At 40.2% G+C, this 21,628-nt stretch overlaps 1 protein-coding gene across 1 annotated transcript in view; it reads right to left on the bottom strand.

Moving 5' to 3' along the window:
• The window catches only part of plb1 (phospholipase B1), a 163,151-nt gene that overhangs the window by 11,694 nt on the left and 129,829 nt on the right, over nt 1–21,628 (bottom strand). Inside the window, exons 44-55 of the mRNA XM_072551369.1 lie at nt 21,497–21,562; nt 21,016–21,076; nt 19,740–19,798; nt 17,824–17,891; nt 14,297–14,340; nt 13,410–13,509; nt 12,630–12,681; nt 9,112–9,192; nt 7,923–7,988; nt 4,501–4,595; nt 1,562–1,643; nt 887–991 (exon numbers count right to left, since the gene is read on the bottom strand). Coding sequence (XP_072407470.1) covers nt 887–991; nt 1,562–1,643; nt 4,501–4,595; nt 7,923–7,988; nt 9,112–9,192; nt 12,630–12,681; nt 13,410–13,509; nt 14,297–14,340; nt 17,824–17,891; nt 19,740–19,798; nt 21,016–21,076; nt 21,497–21,562 — 879 coding nt within the window. The remainder of the gene's footprint in view (nt 1–886; nt 992–1,561; nt 1,644–4,500; nt 4,596–7,922; nt 7,989–9,111; nt 9,193–12,629; nt 12,682–13,409; nt 13,510–14,296; nt 14,341–17,823; nt 17,892–19,739; nt 19,799–21,015; nt 21,077–21,496; nt 21,563–21,628) is intronic.

The raw sequence follows: 21,628 nt of genomic DNA, 5'->3' as shown, positions 1-21,628 counted from the left end.
ATGACATTACACACTTTTCACTGCACTCATTTGAGTGCACGTGACAAAAGCTATTCTATTCTACTTAAATAGCCTCTAAGGACAGAATCAAGTGTCCTAGTCTAAATTTTGGACCGTCTGGTCACTGTTGAAGAATTTATAGAAGGTATGAAAGGGTTGTAGATTATTAGGGATCCCATCTATTGATCTCCTGAACATCATCAGGCAGTGGTGGACCAATCCATTTAAAAGCTGCGGAGAAATGCACATCCATCAATTTGCAGTGTCCGGGTCATAACAGGCAAAAGGACCGAAAAAAGCTGCTGCTGTCTGTCACATCTCAAATTGTACCAAAAGCTCTTTTCTATAGTGAGAAGAAGCATATGATATTAAATAATTATTTCCAAAAGCAATAAATTCCTGGGATTGTTCTGATATTTTCTAATTAACTTGTTTTGAAAAGTTATTGTTTGCCTCTGGTGCAGGTACGACTGGAATCCAAGCCTCCTGGCTCAGAGGTAAGCACACTACCACATCAGCCCATAAATGCTGAGAGGGTAAAGTCAGTGTAAACATTGCCCTGGGCAAACTCAAACTGCCAATCTTTTGGTTAACAGCTACACACATTGACCAATTGCGCCACAGAGCTGGGGTGAAGCAGTGCAATCGGCCAAGAAAGAAAAAGGATTTGCATTTCAAATGGAGTCTGTCATGACCTTAAGACCTCCCCCAAATACATTACAGCCAATGGAAAAGTGAACCCTGTTGCAATGTAGGAATGCTTTACACAGGAACGTGAGCATAACATAAAACCTGCACCCAGAATGACACAGGGATCGATGACTATTGTCAAAATTCATAACTCCAGGCCAATGTGATAAAGTAAAACCAATAAAATTAAACTTACACTGTTTAATGGAACAATTGTGTTTGTAAAATAGGGCTGCAACACAACGGTGAACTCTTCATTCATGTCATATTTTCCACTATAAATTAATGCAGTCAATTTGGTCTGAATAAAGAAAATAAATGGTAGTTCACATTATTTAGCAAAGGAATAATTGATGCAGCACTTCTATTATCACTTGAATAAAAATAATTGAAAGAATACTAGACCCAGGTTATTTTTAACTTCAATCCAGACACCACCTCATTAATTCCCAGAGAAGCAAGAACTGTGGTTGAATAGGCTGAATGCTAACCTCCCTTTTTAAGTTTTAACACAGAAGTAAGTTCTTTTTCCCCATTTGTCCCTGTTATGTCCTGTTACAACCAGAGTTCTCAAGTTAGAATCTGACAGTGATGCTTTTCCAGCCATAGTAGCTGATACTTGGGAACAGACTGTGAGCATTTTACTGTCAAACCATTAAGTGCCCTTTGAAAATTCTAAAACTGAAGAAGAAACATAAAATTCTAATTAAACAGGTTACATTTCAAAAAAATAGTTCAAATCAAATACTAATGGCTTATGTAGCAGCTAATTATATTAATATCCACCTTGCAAATCTACAAAGTTTGATAAAAAAAGTAAAATAAGGACTTTCTGCTACTAATTTAAATATTACCAAAAACATGCACAGACCTGATAGTCTTTATTAACTCTCATAATCTCATGTAACTCAGGAGAATTTTCTCTTGGGTTTAAAAAGCAAGGACAAATATGTCTGTGTAAAACAAACAACAACACAGAAACAAATAAATATTTTTCGGAAAACAGTAGACAGTCATAGAGTCATATAGCACAGAAACAGACCTTTCAGCCCAACTCATCCATGCCGACTAGATTTCCTAAACTGAACTAGTCCTATTTGCTTGTATTTGGCCCATATCCCTCTAAACATTTCCTATCAATGTACCTGTCCAAATGTATTTTAGATGTTGTAATTGTACCAGCCTCCATCACTTCTTCTGGCAGTCCGTTCTAGCCATGCATTAGTCTCTGTGTGAAAACGTTGCCCCTCGGGTTCCTTTTAAATCTTTCCCTCTCACCTTTTAAACCTATGCCCTCTCGTTTTGAATTCTACTACCCTAGAAAAAAGTACTCTGCTATTTACCTTATCTGTGATCCACAATATAAACCTCTATAAAGTCACCCGTTAGCCTCCTATGCTTCAGAAAAAGAAGCCCCAGTCATTCCAGCCTCTCCTTATTACTCAAACCCTCCAGTCTCAGTAACATTGTTGTAATTCTTTTTTTGCACCCTTTCCAGTTTAATAACATCCTTCCTTTTGCAGGACAACCAGAATTGTATGCAGTACTCCAAATGTGGCCTTACCAATGTTATGTATGGCTGTAACATGACATCCCAACTCCTGTATTCAGTGAAGGCAAGCATGCCAAATGTCTTCTTCACCTCCCTGTCTACCTGTGATGCCACTTTCAAGAAACTTCATACCTGCACCTCTAGGTCACTTTGTTCAACGATACTCCTCAGGGCACCCCATTAACTGTGTAAGTCCTGCCCTGGTTTGTCTTATCAAAATGTAACACCTCATATTTATCTAAATTAAACTCCATCTACCATTCCTTGGCCCACTGGCCCAGTTGATCAAGATCCTGTTGTACACTTAGATAGCCTTCTTTCTTGTCCACTCTACCACCAATTTTAGTGTAATTAGCAAAATTACTAACCATGCTTCCTACATTCTAATCCAAATCATTTATATAAATGGCTAACAATAGTGGACTCAGCACCGATCCTTGTGGAATATTGCTGATCACAAGCATCTAGTCTGAACAAGAACCCTCTACCAACACCCTCTGTCTCCTATCTTGCAACCAAATTTGTATCAAATTAGCAAAGTCCCCCTGGATTCCATGAGATCTAACTTTACTAGCTAGTCTACCATGCAGAACCTTATCAAAGGCCTTGTCAAAGAGCTCCAACAGTGCTGGTGAGGGAATGAGGGAAGTTTTAAAACTTTATCTACTGTAATGTATTAAGTTAAAAATCAAACAACACCAAGTTATAGTCCAACAGGTTTAATTAGAAGCACACTAGCTTTCGGAGCGCCGCTCCTTCATCAGGTGATTGTAGAGGGCTGGATTAGTGGTGCTGGAAAATCACAGCAGTTCAGGCAGCATCCGATGAGCAGTAAAATCGACGTTTCGGGCGAAAGCCCTCCATCAGGAATAGCTTTTGCCTGAAACACAATTTTACTGCTCATCGGTTGCTGCCTGAACTGTTGTGCTTTTCCAGCACCACTTTTCCAGGATCTGGTTTCCAGCATCTGCAGCTCATTGTTTTTACCTGATTGTAGAGGGCACAAATCTAAGGCACAGAATTTATAGCAAAAATTTACAGTGTGATGTAACTGAAATTATACATTGAAAAATACCTTGATTGTCTGTTGAGTCTTTCATCTGTTCAAATACCATGACAGTTTCACTTCTTTCATGTGTAAATCACAAAACCTTTTTTTAAAAAGTTGCATTCTCAGCTTAGCTGTAACAATGGGTGTTAGCTAGACAATATGTTGAAGGTGTTAGCCCCCTGTGTTCTCTGTCATTGCCATGATACTTAGATTGATTCTAATCAAAAAAGTGTCTGGGGTGGGGCAAAAAGTGGCCGAGCAGAGTCTAATAGCTAAGTTCGGTACCCATAGGGAGGGCCTCAACCGGGACCTTGGGTTCATGTCACTTTACAGGTGGCCACCATTGCACTATACACACACACACACACACAGTTACATCACACTGTAAATTTTTGCTATAAATTCGGTGCCTTAGATTTGTGTCCTCCACAATCACCTGATAAAGGAGCGGTGCTCCGAAAGCTAGTGTGCTTCCAACTAAACCTGTTGGACTATAACCTGGTGTTGTTTGATTTTTAACTTTGTACACCCCATTCCAACAACGGCATCTCCAAGTAATGTATTAAAGTTGTAAAATCTATTCTTAAAGATCAGGACATAATCCTAACATTTCTATTGACCACAAATCTCCAACTCACTGCAAGGAATGGCATCCAGTCAAAGTGAAGTGCTGTGACTGTTGATGCTGAAGTAGATAACACATCAAAAATGTATTCAGAATGCAATAAACTAATTGAGTAGCAATGGAACCAACTGATAATGTTCAGGAAGAAGGAATATGGTTCAGCAAAGGGATACTATCAAGTATGGAATCTGATGTTTGTTCTGTTCCACAGATAAAGTAAGAAAGTTTCTTCAATCTTTGCTTCTCTCCCATTCTGAACTCATCTTAATTTCTCTTGTTTTATTTCAATCTTACTTAGGATTCTTTATCACTTTAACTTACTTTAGTACAAATTTTGGTGCAAAATTAGAAAACCAAATCCTCTCTTGTCTTGAAGTATATATACCCATAGAGGCATTTCATTGCAACAATCTTTCAATGCAGTCTTATTGCAAAACTGATATGTTGCTTAGCGATTTCCTGAATTCTTGTTTTTTTTTGTGTGGGCTGTGGTGAGTCATTAACAGAGCTGCTCAATGCTTTATTCTTACACCCGTGCTTCAACTGTACTCGATTCAAATGAAAGAAATTGTTGCCACTTACTTCTGTAATAATGCACAGCCAATTGTATTCTTCTTTAGTCTTCGAAGACCACTCATTTCCAGAATTTGCACCATATTTATAAAAGCTCTCGGCACCTGTTTTAATGAGTATTTAAAGGCAGAAAAATATTCAAAGGACGAATAACACATTTTAGAACCATAATACGCACATTCTTCCAGCCTAATACCCTGATTGTCACACAACCCAAGGTCATGATCATCATCATCACTAGTATTTCAGAATTGAGAAACTTAATTATTGCATTCTTACTGGTTTCCAGCATGGCAGGAGCAAACTGCCCACAGCCCCGGAGATTATGGCAATGCAAGTGAATATCTAAACACTGCTTAAACATTATAAGAGTTTCTGACTCCGCAATCCTTTCAGGCAGTAAGTTCCAGACACCCTCTGATTTCTACTCAACACCTACCCTCATAGTTTCTACTTCTACTCTTAAATCTGGACCCACCATTCAGTGACCCATTTATTAATGAAAAAAAGTGCCTTCCTATCACCCTATCTGTACCCTTTATAACTTATACACCTCTATCAAGTCCCCTCCCAGATGTTGCTGCTTCAAAGAAAACAGCCCCAATCTTTCCTCACAGCCCAGGTTGCATCTTGGTAAATCTCTGAATCTTCTCCATCAATCACATCCTTCTTATAATGTAGTGACCACAATATCACACAGTACTCCAGTTGCAGCATAATGTCCTGGCTTTTGTATTCTATGCCTTGGCTAATAAAGGCAAGTATCCCTGAACCACCTTATGTACCTAACCTCGAGAGTGTGGTGCTGGAATGCACAGCAAGTCAGGCAGCATCCGCGGAGCAGGGGAGTGAATGTTTCATGCATAAGCCCTTCACCTGGAATTCCTAATGAAGGGAATATGTCTGAAACAGCGATTCTCCTGCTCCTTGGATGCTGCCTGACTTGCTGTGCTTTTCCAGCACCACACTCTCGACTCTGATCTCAAGCACCTGCAGTCCTCGCTTTCTCCTATCTACCTAACCTGCTACCTTCAGGGATCTGTGGAAATGCACACCAAGGTTCCTAAAGATTTTCAGTACTTCCCAGGGTCCTACAATTCATTGTGCAATCCTTTGCCTTGATAGCTCTCCCCAAGGGCATTTCCTCACACTTTCTGGGTTGAATTCAATTTGCCACAGCTCTGCCCAGCTGACCAGCCTGTTGATGAACTCCTACAGTTTACAGCTAGCCTCCTCACTATTTACCATCCCACCAATTTTCATGTCACAGGCACATTCTTTATCATCGCTCCTCACATTTAAGTCTAAACCATTAACGTACACCACAAACAGAACAGGCCCCAACGCTGTCTTGCAGAATCCCACCAGAAAGAAACTTTCAGTCACAGAAACATCCTTCTACCATCACCCTTCACTTTTGGCCACTCTGCCAATTTTGGATCCATTGTGCCAATTTGCCTAACATCCCATGGGCTCTTATTTTCATGACTAGTCTGCCTTGAAGGACTTATCAAAACCCTTGCTGAAGTCCACGTATATCACATCAAATGCATTACCCTTATCAACACGCCTGGTTACCTTCTCAGAGAACATTTGATCAAATTTGTGAAACACAACGTCCCACAACAAATCCATGACGACTATCCTGAATAATAATTGTTTTTCCAAGTGCAGATATATTCTGTTCTTGAGAATTCTTTCTAACAACATCCCCACCAATGAGGTTAAGCTAACTGGCCTATCATTTGCTGGTCTATCTCTTCCTCCCTTTTGTAATAATGGGCCAATGTTAGCATTCCTCCGTCCCCGGACATCTCACCTGTGTCAATTATTGTCAGGGTCCTTGAAATCTCCTCCCTTGCCTCCCTCAACAACCTGGCATATATCTCATCTGGGCTGACAGATTATCAAGATTGCTAAACTCTCCAATACCTTCTGTCTCTATTTATGTTAATTTCTCCTAATATTTTACAGTTCTCCATCCTTTCGTCTATACCTGCATCAGCCTTTTTCAATGTAGAGACTGACACAAAGTATTCAATAAAGACTATGTTCATGCCTCACAGGTCCACACAGATTACCTCAATGGCACCTAATGAGCCCACGATATACTCTTGCTCTTATTATATTTTTAAAAGCCTTTGGGGTTTCCCTTATTCTACCTGCAATGCTTTCTCATACACTTAGGTTTCCTAACTTCCTTCTTATACTCCTTTTGGGATTCTGATGTATTAAATCCTTTTTTTTTTGCCATAACCTTCTTGATATCTTAATCCTAACCTCTATGCTCCTTGACAACCAGGGTTTTCCAGTCTAGGTCTTATCTTTAGCCATTACAGGAACATATTAACCCGGCACTCCTGGTCTTTGTTGTTATAAGTGCAGTGCACTGTTTGTAACCAAATTGATTTGAGATGCACTATGCGTACTAATTTGTTACAGTGTGATGTACTTGAACAAACTTTATAAATTAGAACATATTTTATTGGGGAAAAAAACAAGCGGTGCAAGAAGAAATTGTACTACGAAAATGGTTTTACAGGGAGTAAGCAATTGCCCAAGCACTCCAGAAACAGAATCAAACAAGATTTAATTGGCAAGAAAAATATTTATTTTGCTGGGACAAAACAAGGTCAAATGGAATTTAGCAACAAATTAAAGCCTTGTCTGCTTTTGTTCAAGGAGATCTGACATTGAATTAGGAATGTAACATCTAATGTATATTAATAGTGACTGAAAAAAAATCTTTAGACTGGGTTTACTACATTTTACTTTAGATAATCTACAACCAGTAATGTTTGGAGGTGTTATCAAAAGCATTTTTCACTGCTATTTGAAATGACTGGTGATGGCTGAAAAGAAGGCTTGAAGAGACAGCTTCAGTCAGCATTATCTCTGTACTGTCAGCATTATCTCTGGAGAGTTGTATCTGCCGAGAATCTATTAACATATTGGACACCAACATGGATTGGGAGCTGCATGCAATAGCCAGAGCACCTGCTCAAACCCTTCCTGGCATATGGACTAATGTCTGAAATGGCCTGGCTAAAAATATCTCACATTCTTTAGATAGTATGAGCAGAAACAGTCAGTGGGGTGGGAGGGCTGGTGGCAGGATTAGGCGGAGATGCTCCATAACACAAGAATAGACTTCAATAAATCATGAAAGAAGCCACGTAAATGTTTGAACAAGATTATCAAATAGTATTAGGTCCTGAATCATAAATTGCAAAGAACATTATGTTTGTGTTTCAGCTAAAGGGTACCAGTGGCACAGTGTCGTGGCATATTGGCATGTTTGTATGATTGTGATGTTCCCTCTGCCTATAAGTGCATCAAGAGGGTGAAATGTCAGAGAGGCTCATTCTTTCATGTCTGAATCACTTCAGAGAGAAGCAAAGACCTTGGATCAGCTTTCATTTCCCCTTTACCTGTTGGTGAAGTATATCCAGTGCCTCCTCAATATGTTTCACGTAACTATCTGCAGAATACACTTCCTGCAAAAAGATAAAAGGAATTACTACCTTCCTGTTATGGGGATAAGAATGAATCTGGACCTGGAGAACAAGTTGTTACGGAAATATGTGCCCTCTGTTGCATTTTATTCTTCAGAGATTCAACAGTTGCGGCTTGAACAAGTTTGTTTAAATTGTTTTCTTTCAAGGAGATGTCACACTGAATCCTCAAAGTACAATATAAGTGTGTGAAGTTCTACACTGAAAATTACTGATAAAGAAGATCCCCCCTTCAATCTTCAAAGAGAAATATTTCAAATAAAATCCTTCCGTCCCCAGTCTTGGTCTGAAGTCTTATATCTTCTTGGCAAAGAGTTATATGCAGAAAACTTTGTGGAAACAAATTTCTGGCACATATCACACGTCCACTTGCATTTAAATAATACTGCTCACATTCTTAGCACATTTCAAAGTATTTCACAGCCATCTAATTATTGTTGAAGTGTGGCTCCTATTGTTCTTTAGGCAAATATGGCAAGTAATTTGTGTCCAATATGATTCCATAGACAAAACTGTGATATGTGGCCAGTTAAATTATTTTTAATGCTGTTATTTGAAAGAATTCACTCATATTTGAAACAATCCTATATATGTTTTCGTGATATGACTTTATCAAGACCATACGACATAGGCGAAGTAGTAGGCCATTCAGCCCACCAAGGCTGCACCATGATTCGATGTGATCATGACTGATGTGATAAACCTCAATTCCACTTTCCTGCTTTTTCCCCATAACCCTCAGTTCACTTACTGATTAAAAATCTATCTCAACCATGAATTTTGGTAAAGAAATAGGCTAAAAGGTTGGTAAATGGGGTCCTCTGAGAAAAAGAACCAGAAAGAATATCACCCACCTTAAGAGACCAAGACACATAAATAGAAAGTGGGACAGAACACCAGCACTTCACCAGAGGCTCATTGGTGATGTTACCTAGCATGGTGATGAAATGTCTGAAAACAAACCTGCCAGCTCAGTGAACAAACTCACACTTGAATTTCAACCTGAGCTACAAATCTTCACAAAAATTGCAAATTCTATGTCCTGTTTAAAATATTAACAAGAATATGTCATTAAACAGGATATAAACATAATGGAGAGCTCTACCTTATTCATACAGTACTCGCAGAGATCATTGGCTCCAATGAAAAGGGTGATTACTTTCCAGTCCTGCTTGAAATTGATTTCCTAAATGAACAAAGAAGAGTTTTATTTAAATTTTGATTTTCATTCCCAATGATGTTCCAGGTCTCCTCATTTTCATTCTTTCAGTGAAGAAACCAGTTTCTGGCTCCTTTCAGGTCCCAATCTGACCCACCGTACAGAAACTTGATACTTCAGGTAGGGTATTCATGGAGGAGGTAGTGAGGTTGAGGAGGGAAAATACCTTTTGATCGAATAGACACCTCTTTTATAGGAGAACCTGTTGCTCTCTCTGAGGAGTCAGAGGCAGAATGGAGTCTGCCCAACTGCCTTCAGAGGTGCCCCCTCAGGCAGGTAGGTGCCAAGGCATGTTGAACCTTCCTTAGATGTCTGAGACCAGTTGTCTTAAAGACTGTTGGGCCTTCTAGCTCTCGCAAACCTATCCAGAACACAAAGCTCTCCTGTGTCTCATCACATCCCTGATGCCCTCTTGATGCTTTATCATATGCCATAACTTCTCCATGCCCTCCCAAATCCCTCTCATATTCCGTATGTCCTCTTGGACCACCCTCATACCCCCTCCATGAAGTTGTAACCTTTCTTTGATGAAGTGTTTCAATGGTCACATATTGATTTGGACAAGATCAAAAGATGTGAAATAATGCAAAACTTCAGTTCTGAATTTGGTGTCTGATTGACACTTTTTACAAAAAAAGTCAGAAGAACACCAGCTTATTCAAAAGGAGTGTTTTGGGTTACTTTTTCATGAACATTTCAAACACTTGCCACTTTTATTATATTGTTAACTGGTTTGCCACAAAGTGTACACATGACTCCTCAGATACTGAAGTAGTCCATGTCCAAATGCAGCAAAGCCGGACAAGGTCCAAGCTTGGGTTGATAAGTGACAAGTAACATTTCCATCACACAAATGTCAGGCAATAACCATCTTCAACTAAAGACAATTGAACGACTGCCCCTTGACATCCAAATGGTATGACCATCATAAAGTTATAATGCAAAAAAAAGGCCCTTCAGCCCAACTTGGTCATGCTGACCAGGTTTCTTAAACTAAACTTGTCCCGTGTGCCTGTCTTTGGCCCATTTCCTTCGAAACCTTTCCTATTCCTGTACCTGTCAAAATGTCTTTTAAATGTTGTAATTGTACCTGCCTCTACCACTTCAGCTTGTTCCATTTACATATCACCCTCTGTGTGAAAACGTTGCCTCTCAGGTCTCTTTTAAGTCTTTTCCTTCTCGTAGAGTCACAGAGTCATAGAGATGTACAGCATGGAAACAGACCCTTCGGTCCAACCCGTCCATGCCGACCAGATATCCCAACCCAATCTAGTCCCACCTGCCAGCACCCGGCCCATATCCCTCCAAACCCTTCCTATTCATATACCCATCCAAATGCCTCTTAAATGTTGCAATTGTACCAGCCTCCACCACATCCTCTGGCTGCTCATTCCATACATGTACCACCTTCTGCGTGAAAAAGTTGCCCCTTAGGTCTCTTTTATATCTTCCCCCTCTCACCCTAAACCTATGCCCTCTAGTTCTGGACTCCCCAACCCCAGGGAAAAAACTTTGCCTATTTATCCTATCCATGCCCCTCATAATTTTGTAAACCTCTATAAGGTCACCCCTCAGCCTCTGATGCTCCAGGGAAAACTTCCCCAGCCTGTTCAGCCTCTCCCTGTAGCTCAGATTCTCCAACCCTGGCAACATCCTTGTAAATCTTTTCTGAACCCTTTCAAGTTTCATAACATCTTTCCGATAGGAAGGAGACCAAAATTGCACACAATATTCCAACAGTGGCCTAACCAATGTCCTGTACAGCCACAACATGACCTCCCAACTCCTGTACTCAATACTCTGACCAATAAAGGAAAGCATACCAAACGCTGCCTTCACTATCCTATCTGCCTGCAACTCCACTTTCAAGGAGCTATGAACCTGCACTCCAAGGTCTCTTTGTTCAGCAACACTCCCTTGGACCTTACCATTAAGTGTATAAGTCCTGCTAAGATTTGCTTTCCCAAAATGCAGGACCTCTCATTTATCTGAATTAAACTCCATCTGCCACTTCTCAGCTCATTGGCCCATCTGGTCCAGATCCTGTTGTAATCAGAGGTAACTCTCTTCGCTGTCCACTACACCTCCAATTTTGGTGTCATCTGCAAACTTACTCATCTAGCTTTGGAATCCCTACCCTGGGGAAAAATATTTTTGCTATTCACCTCATCTGTGCATCAGGTGATTTTATAAACCTCTACAAGATCACCCTCAGCCTCTTATGCTCCAGGGAAAGAATCCCAATCTCTCTGTATAACTCAAGCCCTCCAGTCTCACTGAATCCTTCAGTGTCACCATTCGCCATAAGGTGAATTGACTCTTCCAGTGAACTGTGAACCACACATCCTTGAAATAATAGCTGGAGTCCACAAAAATTGGAAAGAGTTAGAAGCTATCTATGTCCAGGATAGAGCCAGCCTAGTTAGGAGGGCAGGGCATGGTTAGCAAGTTGGCAGAAATTGACAGAAACCTCTTTAATGAGATGTGGGCATTGTCTGCTAGACCAGTTGTTGTTACTCATCCCTAATTGCCCCTGAACTTGCTAGGGCTATTTTAGGGACAGTTAAGAGCCAGCCTCATTGCCACGGGTCAGATGTCACATGTCTGCCAGACCAGGTAGGGAGAGCAGATATCCTTCTCCAAGGACATTAATGATCCAGAAGGGATTTTACAACAATGAGTGTAAGTCGCTCTGTCACTTTCACTGGAATTGGCTTCACATTCTAGATGCAGTAATGACACCCAAATCCATTGGCAGCCATGACCCCTTAGCATCAGTTTGGATTACTAGACATTACTACAATGCCACCTTTTCCACTGGTTAGAATCAGGACATACCCAGTCATTTGGAAAGCTTATTCAGTCCCCCAGACTCTGAAAACCTGAGCCTACATGACCAGCCTTTTTTTTAATGAGAATCGCCAGCACATGTCAATAAGCTGTTCATGGGATGACGGATAGGGGCTGGGGTCACAACGTAACTCAAATCAGTTAGCACTGTATGACAAGGAGCGTTTAAATGTTGCCAACAGAACTGGGCAATTCATTGATGGAGAAGAGACTGGAGAGCTTTGGGAAAGGGCAGGATTGCTGAACTTCCTCAGACACAGACACGATGGATTGATCCTTCTGTGCAAGGTCTGTGCATATTTCTAAAAGTGTATCATACTGGCAGTTTTGAATGCAAAGGACCAGAACAGACATCCATTCTTAGTGTGGTCCATGCTAGATGACAATCTGGGATTAGGGAAAGGTCTGATTGTTTAAGCCTGGTTCTCTTTGTTTGCCATCCCAATGTTCCAGGGTTTCTTGGAGCTCTGTTTGGTATTGGGACCAGTTACAGTCCTAAAGATGATAGCAGCAAACAGCAGAAAACGCACGATATTCTCAAAAAAGATACTTACTGAACTGTTCTTCATGAGCTGTACCAAGGTACGAGCCTGCTTTGGCATATCACTGCAAAAAGGGATAAAAAGAAGTCATAAAATCACCATTTTAAAATGCATTGTTATTCAGTCTGTATTTTTGGCCATCCTTTGAGCTAGTTGGGTTGATAGCTGCTACTGAGATAGGACATTTATATTTTAATTTCAAATTTTATTTTAAAAACTCTCATCCTGATTGACCAACTCATGTGTGACCTCCCTATCTCTGGATGTCTTCTAGCACCTTAATTGCTGAAATATTTAGACTTAGCTAATTCCAGCCTCTTACACATCCCTGGCCATCATCTCTTCGCCATCATCTGCTGATGTCTGAGCTCTGGAACTCCCTCCCTTTAACTCTCTAACCTCCTTTAAAGGATTGTTCAGAAATTGAGGGCTAGAGTGTGGCAATCGTTAAGTAGACCTACACATTTCTGACAGGAGACACCTTTGGAAACGTGGAGTCATACTTTAATTCCAACAGTCCCTGGTATTGCAGGATAATCAGGAGAGAGCCAGAAACATCTCCTTGCTCACAGCAATAGGTGCCAATAGTGGTCTTCGTATGCTGGTTGGAACTGGGCATTGAGCATTCTGCCTGTCACAGAAGGAATGCTGCACATTGCACAATGAATGAGACACAAACCATCAGGGTTTGTCTTTTAGTAACTGTGGCTTTGGGCATGTATGGTGAGAGCACTGCCTGCTTAACTCCCAGCATGGGCCAAAACTGAAGCCACCCGATAAGTGAGTACTCACTGGGACATTGACCCTGGAACAGCCACATTGAAATTACTCATATTTTTTCCAATCCCAGTGGCAAAACCGTAGATATTTGGATTAAATTTTTTCAATATATCTGAAAAAAGAAAGAAAAAAACATGAGAAAATTGAGAGAGCAGATGAGAAATTTAGTTTCAGCAAAGCAGTGCCTTAGCACTTTGTTATAATTCTGCTGTCATTATTCCCTTATGTGGACTCAGACTGGATAGAAGAACTATGGGTAAAATGGTCAACCTGTGTGAATTGTTCTGAGCCTGCAAAAAGCAGGAACTGGGCTCCAAGAACGGAATTCACTGAACTGCAGAAACTTCAGCATGAGGATACGACATAACAATGGAAGCAAGAATTAGTCTTGGAAACATCTGGAGGCTATAGGTGTATGTGGCAACGTGTCAACTGAAGATGCATCAGAGTGGATCTTGGAAAGAGGATGTAAATCCACAGCCATAATATCAATCAACAATGAGAAGCTGGGACTAACACTCATGGAAGTAGCCCTGGGTCAGGGGTCCAGAGTTGGGACAGGAACCTTGCATCCAAAACAGATCACCTTGTGTCTTAGTGAGTAGTATTTGAGCAATATGTTTTATACACAAAATAGCAACAATGTAGGACATCAGGAGCAAGTTACTAGGAAAACTGACAGGGTATTATTGTGTATTGTGAGGGGAATTGTTCACACATTCCTCTTTATTTAAGGAAGAATGCACATGCAGTGGAAGCAGGTCAGACAAAGTTTGCTGTACTAATTGTTGAAATGGGTGGGTTCCTTTATGAGGAAAGGTTGGATAGACTAGGCTTGTATCTCCTGGAGTTTAAAAGATTAAAAGGGTAACTTTTTTGATGAGACATAAAAGACTTACTAGGAAGAGTGGTCACAATCTCAAGTGATTTATCCCCACCGATGCTACAAAAAAAAGAGAAAGAAATTAATGTTGGTATTATCAGCCAATGAGTCTTTGCAAATTTGAATCCAATCAGATGGATCTTGTTTGAAATTTAAAATTGTTGTTTTTATTTGAGAAACTGCTGCGCCCTTGTTTTTAGACTAACTTGTTTTGTTCTCCTCTGCAGGCTCTTGCAGCAAATCAAAAATGGAAATAAAGAGATTGCTTTCAGTCCAGCTTCACGTCCACCTCTAGCGCCACCTGTCCGGAGGAGGATTCCCTATAGTATAGAAACAGGCCCTTCGGCCCAACAACCAATCCTCCAAAAAGTAACCCATGCAGATCCATTCCCTACCCTATATTTACCCCTGACTAATGTACCTAACACTATGGTTAATTTAGCATGGACAATTTACCTGACCTGCACACCGTTGATGGTGGGAGGAAACTGGACCACCCAGAGGAAATCTACACAGACACGGGGAGAATGTGCAAACTCCACACAGACAGTTGCCCAAGGTGGGAATCGAACCTGGGTCCCTGGTGCTGTAAGCCACAGTGCCACCCCACTAATATAATCATTATCTTTAGAAGACATCTGGATGGGTATATGAATAGTAAGGAGTTAGAGGAATAAGGGCAAAGTGCTTGCAAATGGGACTAGATTAGGATATCTGGTCAGCATGGACAACTTGGACCGAAGGTTCTGTTTCCATGCTGTGCATCTCCATGACTCTATGACTATTTATTTCAAAAGCCAGAGAAACTATACTCCTGTCTCAGCTCCTTAGGTTTATGATTAAAGCTTCCAGTGGATGCACTGTGGTAGTGTTCCCCTGCAGCTGACACCAGCGCAGAGACACTCACCTCAGTAGGTACTCACTGTAGATTAGGCTTGGGATCACAATCTGGTAAGCACATCACTGACACATTTCCAGTGATGTTAGAATGTGCAGCAACTAAAGTCCCTGACAGTTGGCGGACCTCAGGAGACCATGTACCTGCTGAGAATTTGTCTAGAAATCTGCAGGTTATTAGAACTGAGAAGGTTTTGACTTAGATTTGGAAGACGTTTGTGTCAGCAGAGTTAGAAAGCACTCATTGAACTGTCTCCACTATGCATAGCAAGGAATTGTAATGAATCTGTTAAAGAGAAACTTAAGGAGCTGAGACAGGAGTATAATTTTTCTGGCTTTTGAGTCTTTGTAATGAATTGTCATGGAGTCACAGAAATGCAAGCTTGGAAACAGATTCTTCGGTCCACGTCGTCCATGCCGACCAGATATCCTAACCTAATCTAATCCCGTTTGCCAGCACTTGGCCCATATCATTCTAACCTGTTCCTATCCATATACCCATCCGGATGCCTTTTAAATATTGTGATTGTACCAGCTTCCATCACTTCCTCTGGCAGCTCATTCCTGACATGCATCACCCTTTGCATGAAAAAGCTGCCTTTTAGGTCTGTTTTAAACTTTTTCCCATCTCACCCTAAACTACGCTTTCTAGTTCTGGATTCTCCCACCCCAGGGAAAAGACCTTGTCTACTTACCCTATCCGTGCCCCTCATGATTTTATAAACGTCTCAGGTCATCCCTCAATCTCTGATGCTCCAGTGAAAGTAGTTCCAGTCTATTCAGCCTCTCCCTATAGCTCAAACCCTCCAGCAACATCCTTGTAAATCTTTACTGAACCCTTTCAAGTTTAACAACATCTTTCTAATAGCAGGGAGACTAGAATTGCACATAGTATTCCAATAATGGCCTAATAATGTCCTCTACAACCGTGACATGACCTCCCAACTCTTGTACTCAGTGCTGTGACCAATAAAGGAAAGCATACCAAATGCCTTCTTCACTATCCTATCTACCTGTGACTCCACTTTCAAGGAACTATGAACCTGCACACCAAGGTCTTTTTGTTCAGCAACACTCCCCAGGACCTTACCATTAAGTGTGTAAGTCCTGTCTTGATTTGCCTTTCCAAAATGCAGCACTTCACATTTACCTAAATTAAACTCCACCTGCCATTCCTTGGACCATCTAATCAAGATCCTGTTGTAATTTGAGATAACTTTCTTTGCTGTCCAGTACACCTTCAATTTTGGTGTCATCTGCAAACTTACTAACTATACATCCTATGTATGGTGTGGGGAAGCAAGTTAAAATTTTGTATCTATGAATTTTGAGATTTTTCTCACTGTCTTCAATATTTAGACAACTTAATTTTTAAAAAGTTTGTTTAATAACTTTGTGTTCTGCTGCTAAAGAAAATCTAAGTCTTGTGTGACTATGTGGGGGTCAGTGACAATTTACCCATTAACTAAAAGCATTAACAAAAAAAGTATGTATGATGCATCAAGCTAGGATTTGTTTTGGGATCTATCTTGTTCAGCAGTACCATCAGCTACAACCATAAGAATCCCCATGACAGTCTGGAGGGCTGTTACCTTGTCCCTCATTACTTCCCTACCTCAACCCACTCAGCAGGCACTGGCCTTTAGCATATCCTCTCCTGTCTCTTAACCTTGCTGAGATCTCAGTTGAAAGACCCCCCAGTAATGCTGCTGTGAACAGAGGATGAAAATAAGTATTGCATCATAATACCTGAACATGGCTTTCATCAATTTAATTCATGATTACCATTTTTGTTTTTAGCTGGCCAATTGAGCATTCCACCCACCCAAAACACCTTCCTCCTGCTCCTGGAGCAAATGCATTTTCTCAAAGACATTTGAAAAATGCTTGTCATATTGCAGACATGCCCCCACCAATTTATACCCTCTTTCTGAGACCCACCAACATCTCCCAGCTCCTCTGCTTGGTGCTCTCCCATTCTTTGTGTTCATACAGGATGCTGCCAGATAGTCACTGAATTTACCTCCACATGCAGCATTTAAAAACAATGCTGGAATTAGTAGTTCAACATATCCTCAGTGCTTCAGAATTCTGATCCATCATCATGACAGCAGGTCTCTGCATCTTTTCCTTCCCCCACATCCTACCATACTTCTCTCACTGCCTCGAACAGCCATGCCCCTTAATCAGGAGCTATCCTTCCTCCTGTGCACACTGCTAGCCTGGCTGCCTGTTAACTGCTGCCACCCTTCACATAGCATTGTCACCCAAGGAGGGCAAAATAGCTGCTTGTCACACCAACTCCAGGAATTTCACTCCCTGACTTGCTGCACACCACTACCACTCCAGAACCGGACTTTGTTTCTTTGCATGTGTTTCTTACTCACCAGTAATTTAATTGGAAAGGTGCGTTTAATTATGGAATGACTGCCTTTTAATCAGCATGCATTATATGTAAAAAAAACTCTCAGTATTTGTTGCTGGTAAGCACAACCCTCTTTCCGACTATTGGGAATTCCATACTGTAGTTTCTTTCTGCTGTGATGTCATTTTCAGGATGATTAAGTTTCCTTGCCCACCAAATATTCTGGTCAAAATTCTACCCTGTATCTGTGTTGAATGTGCTTCGTTGTCACAGATCCTTACCTCCATGCAACACCTTGATATTGAATCTTCATTTGAAGCAATGTCTTTGCCTTGGCTCCAAATCCAACCTAAATGTCAAAAACAAATAAGATTCCCTGACAGCCATGAAATCGGGCAGTGTTCTTAAACTTCAAAACAAAAGCACATTGCTCAATCTGCAGTAAATTCTGGTATAGTAACCATTTCACAGTACTAACAATGGGAGTTGAAAGTATGCCTGAGATGGATTATACATGATTTGAACAGAATGTTAGGATAGATGTTCTAACTTTCTCTAGTACAATAAGCCATTCTATGCAGGTGAAAAATGACCTTGTACTAGTAAACTAGCCAAATAATGGGCAGCTCCATGCATCCATCCTACACTGACAGGAGATTGGGTCAGGTTGACATAGTTCAAACTAGTTTAAGTAAGAGGGCTAACAGCCAATGGGAAATAAAAAGAAACAATTGTTTTGCCAGTTCAAATCGAGTTTAAACCCAGCTTCCTGAGGTTAAAGCAATTTGTGCTAATCCATTTTGGCAATCCAGTTTCAGATTCTGATTCAGGATCAGTGTATTTCTCTATCACAGCTGAGCAATGGAGTCTCTTTCTGATAGAGCAGAGTTGAGAGTGTGGTGCTGGAAAAGCACAGTTGGTTTGGCAACATCCAAGGAGCAGGAGAATCGACGTTTTGGACATAAGCCAGTCATTCCTGATGAAGGGCTTATGCCCGAAACGTCGATATTCCTGCTCCTCGGATGCTGCCTGACTGGTTGTGCTTTTCCAACAGCACACTCTCTACTCTGAACTTTCTCCTTTCTGATTGATCAGCCCATTATTAACTGTACTGCAATTACTTGACTTGCATTTCCTTTGTATTTCAAGTGAATTGTTTCATTACAGTAAATATGCAAAATACAGCAGATCCTAGAAATCTGAGATACTGACACAAATTGCTGGAAATATTCAGCAGGACAGGCAGCATCTGTGAAGAGAAACAGACCTAACTAGTTAATTTGCCTTGCCCTCCACCTATTACAGAGCTTCCCTTTTATTCATTCTACTCCTCCCACTTCCACTTGTTCAGTCTTTTATTTCTGTCTTTCTTCAGTTCAGGTAAAAGCTCATTGACCTGAAATGTTAACTCTATTTCCCTCTCTACAGATACTGCCAGATCTGTTGTGAATTGCTAGCATTTTGTTTTAAATCACATCTAGTACTCTGCTGAGAATCCCTAAGTTTAGTGATGAATAGCAAAAGATAGAAAGGGGCCATTTTCTCCACATTGTCTAGTTCTACTACACCAGCTTTTGACCTATCTACTTCCAACTGACCATAAACTCTGTTCTGTTATCTCTGGTTCCATCTCTTCCCTGGCTACTGCTTCATGTTGAACCAGTTAGCAATTGCAATGTGCTATTTGACAAGAGTTGAATTTCCAAATATAACACACTAAATTTTACTCATCTCCCTCTCATCCACAACAGTCTTTCTTAAAATCTTATCTTTCTGACCAAGAGTCTAACCCTGTTTCCGAATATTCCCTGGCTCAACTTGCTCTTCCAAGCCCTTTGTAAAGTATCTTTATCTTCAAAGTACTAGATAAGGAAAAGCTATTTTTGTTTTAGATTTAGTGTTAGAACTTATGAATCGTATCATTTTTACTACAACAGCATTTCTACTGTGACATTAATGCAGGAAAAAGTACTTAAAACTCTTCAGTGAGACTCACAACCCAGTCAGTTATGAGGTCTGTGGATACAGCAGATAAATACCAAATTCATGTCTCATGGAATGAATACACAGCAGGTTATATAGTCCAGAAGAGAAACCTGTAGACTCCATCACACATGCTTCTAGGACTTTGAAGTTTGTAAACACTTTTTCATTGTCTCAATTACCCTATGTGTTAGTTTGCAAAATTGATACTTACAGTTAAAGAGTCTCCCATTGCTGCAACAACATTAATGTCAGCAGGTCGAAGTCTGTGAACTGTAAGATAAAAAAAAGACATTACAAATGAACAGAAGATGGAAAAATAATGCAGAAGGTTTCAGCTTTCTATTAGTTACTGTGCAACATATAGGTTGTAAGGAATTGCTTAGGTCAGTTGGCTGGGTGGCTAGTTCATAATGCAGAGTGATGCCAACAGCATTGATTCAATTCCTGCACCAGCTAAAAGCCTCTGCTTCTCAACATCTCCCTCACTTGAGGCATGGTGACCCTCAGGTTAAACCACCTCCTCCAATGACAGAGTGGTCCATGATGACTTTACCTTTATATGTGTGGAAGTATATGTAAGTGATACTATAATAACATGCTGACAAAGACTTGAATGCAAAATAGAAAGGAATGTTTACTTAATTCAGACTGTTTAGCGACTATAGTTTTTGTGATTATCAGAGTTCATGAAATGAATACAGCACTTAGATGCGTTTCAAATGAGGGTAATCACAGCTTTCATTAGAAGAGACTTCAGTGTTACCAGCAATGCTTCGAGGAACCAATCTGAAACTTGCATCAAAATTCTAGATTGAAGTCAATGTCATCAGTTCCTTCCATAAACCCCAGTCCCCTATGATTTGATCAGCCCACAGCTACTGTCTCAGACTGAACCAGAGCCAACTCTGTACAAAGGGGACATTCAAAACTCATCTCTATCACAAAGAGGTTTCACTTCCAATGAATATTATTTCTCTTGTCTCATTGTATATACACTTGAAACACATCTACCAATCTGTAAATACCTCATTATTCTATATATAAACGATCTGAACCCCCTCAATTAGATTCCAGGCTGTAATCTCTCTCAGGTATCCATTATTCTAAACATAATCCACCTGAATCCCTCAATTAGATTCCAGTCTGTGATCTCTCCAAGGTACATGTTATTGTACATAGAAACTACCTGAACCCCTCAGTCAGATTCTAGCCTGCAATCCTGTAGTGAAAACAAACAATACCAATTGCTCATGAATACTTTTAATTGCAAAAGTATATTCCATTATTTTAATATGTAAGCTATCATAGTCCTTCAATTGGCTTATTTTTACATGACCACAGCTAAGTATCCATATCCGTTAATTAGTCCAGCCAATGCAAATTGACTGAAATTTGATCACAAGTTGCGCAAACGAAGGTCAATACCAAAAGCAAGGCCCCAAAATTGGTAAGTGTGAAATAAGATAAATTAAATTACTTTTACTGACCTGATGTTGGTTTGGTTTCTGATGTTAGGTTTTCTGAACAGGAGAGATTGCTACCCCAATTCTGAAAGAAAATTCTCTCATTACCTTAGTGGGTCTAGGTAAGAAAATCCAGTGATTTAGGTGCTTCTATTATATACAATACCTTTACAGGACAGTACTCTTCAAATCAGAACACTTTGAGCGGATTAATTATAGAAAAGAGATATTTGTTGATAGTTGTCAGGCAATTTATGATGAAGTGCCAGATGTGAATTTTTTGAAAGCAGTTTCAGAGTTTGAATTAGTGGCAATGCAAATTATTGTATTAAATGCTACTTTTGAAATAAGTTGTAAAATGTTTATATTTGATGCAGTGTTAGTTGTTATCAGAGTTTGAAATGGTAATTGTTAAATGGTTTCAGTATTCTCTGTCCTACTCCACAACAGTTCCTCCTTATAATGACAGTTACTGCAGAACATACAACTGTTTAAGATGAGATACCTCAAGAGGGTCTGGACCTTGGTAAGTATAGTTGCTATTCTTGAATGTTCTAAGGAAGGGTTGATCCTGTAGTGAAAACAAACAATACCAATTGCTCATGAATACTTTTAATTGCAAAAGTATATGCATTAT

Source organism: Chiloscyllium punctatum, chromosome 3 (assembly GCF_047496795.1).
Source record: "Chiloscyllium punctatum isolate Juve2018m chromosome 3, sChiPun1.3, whole genome shotgun sequence".
Lineage (NCBI taxonomy): Eukaryota > Metazoa > Chordata > Chondrichthyes > Orectolobiformes > Hemiscylliidae > Chiloscyllium > Chiloscyllium punctatum.
The sequence above is the reverse complement of the archived record's forward strand: the minus strand, read 5'-3'. Positions and strand labels throughout refer to the sequence as shown.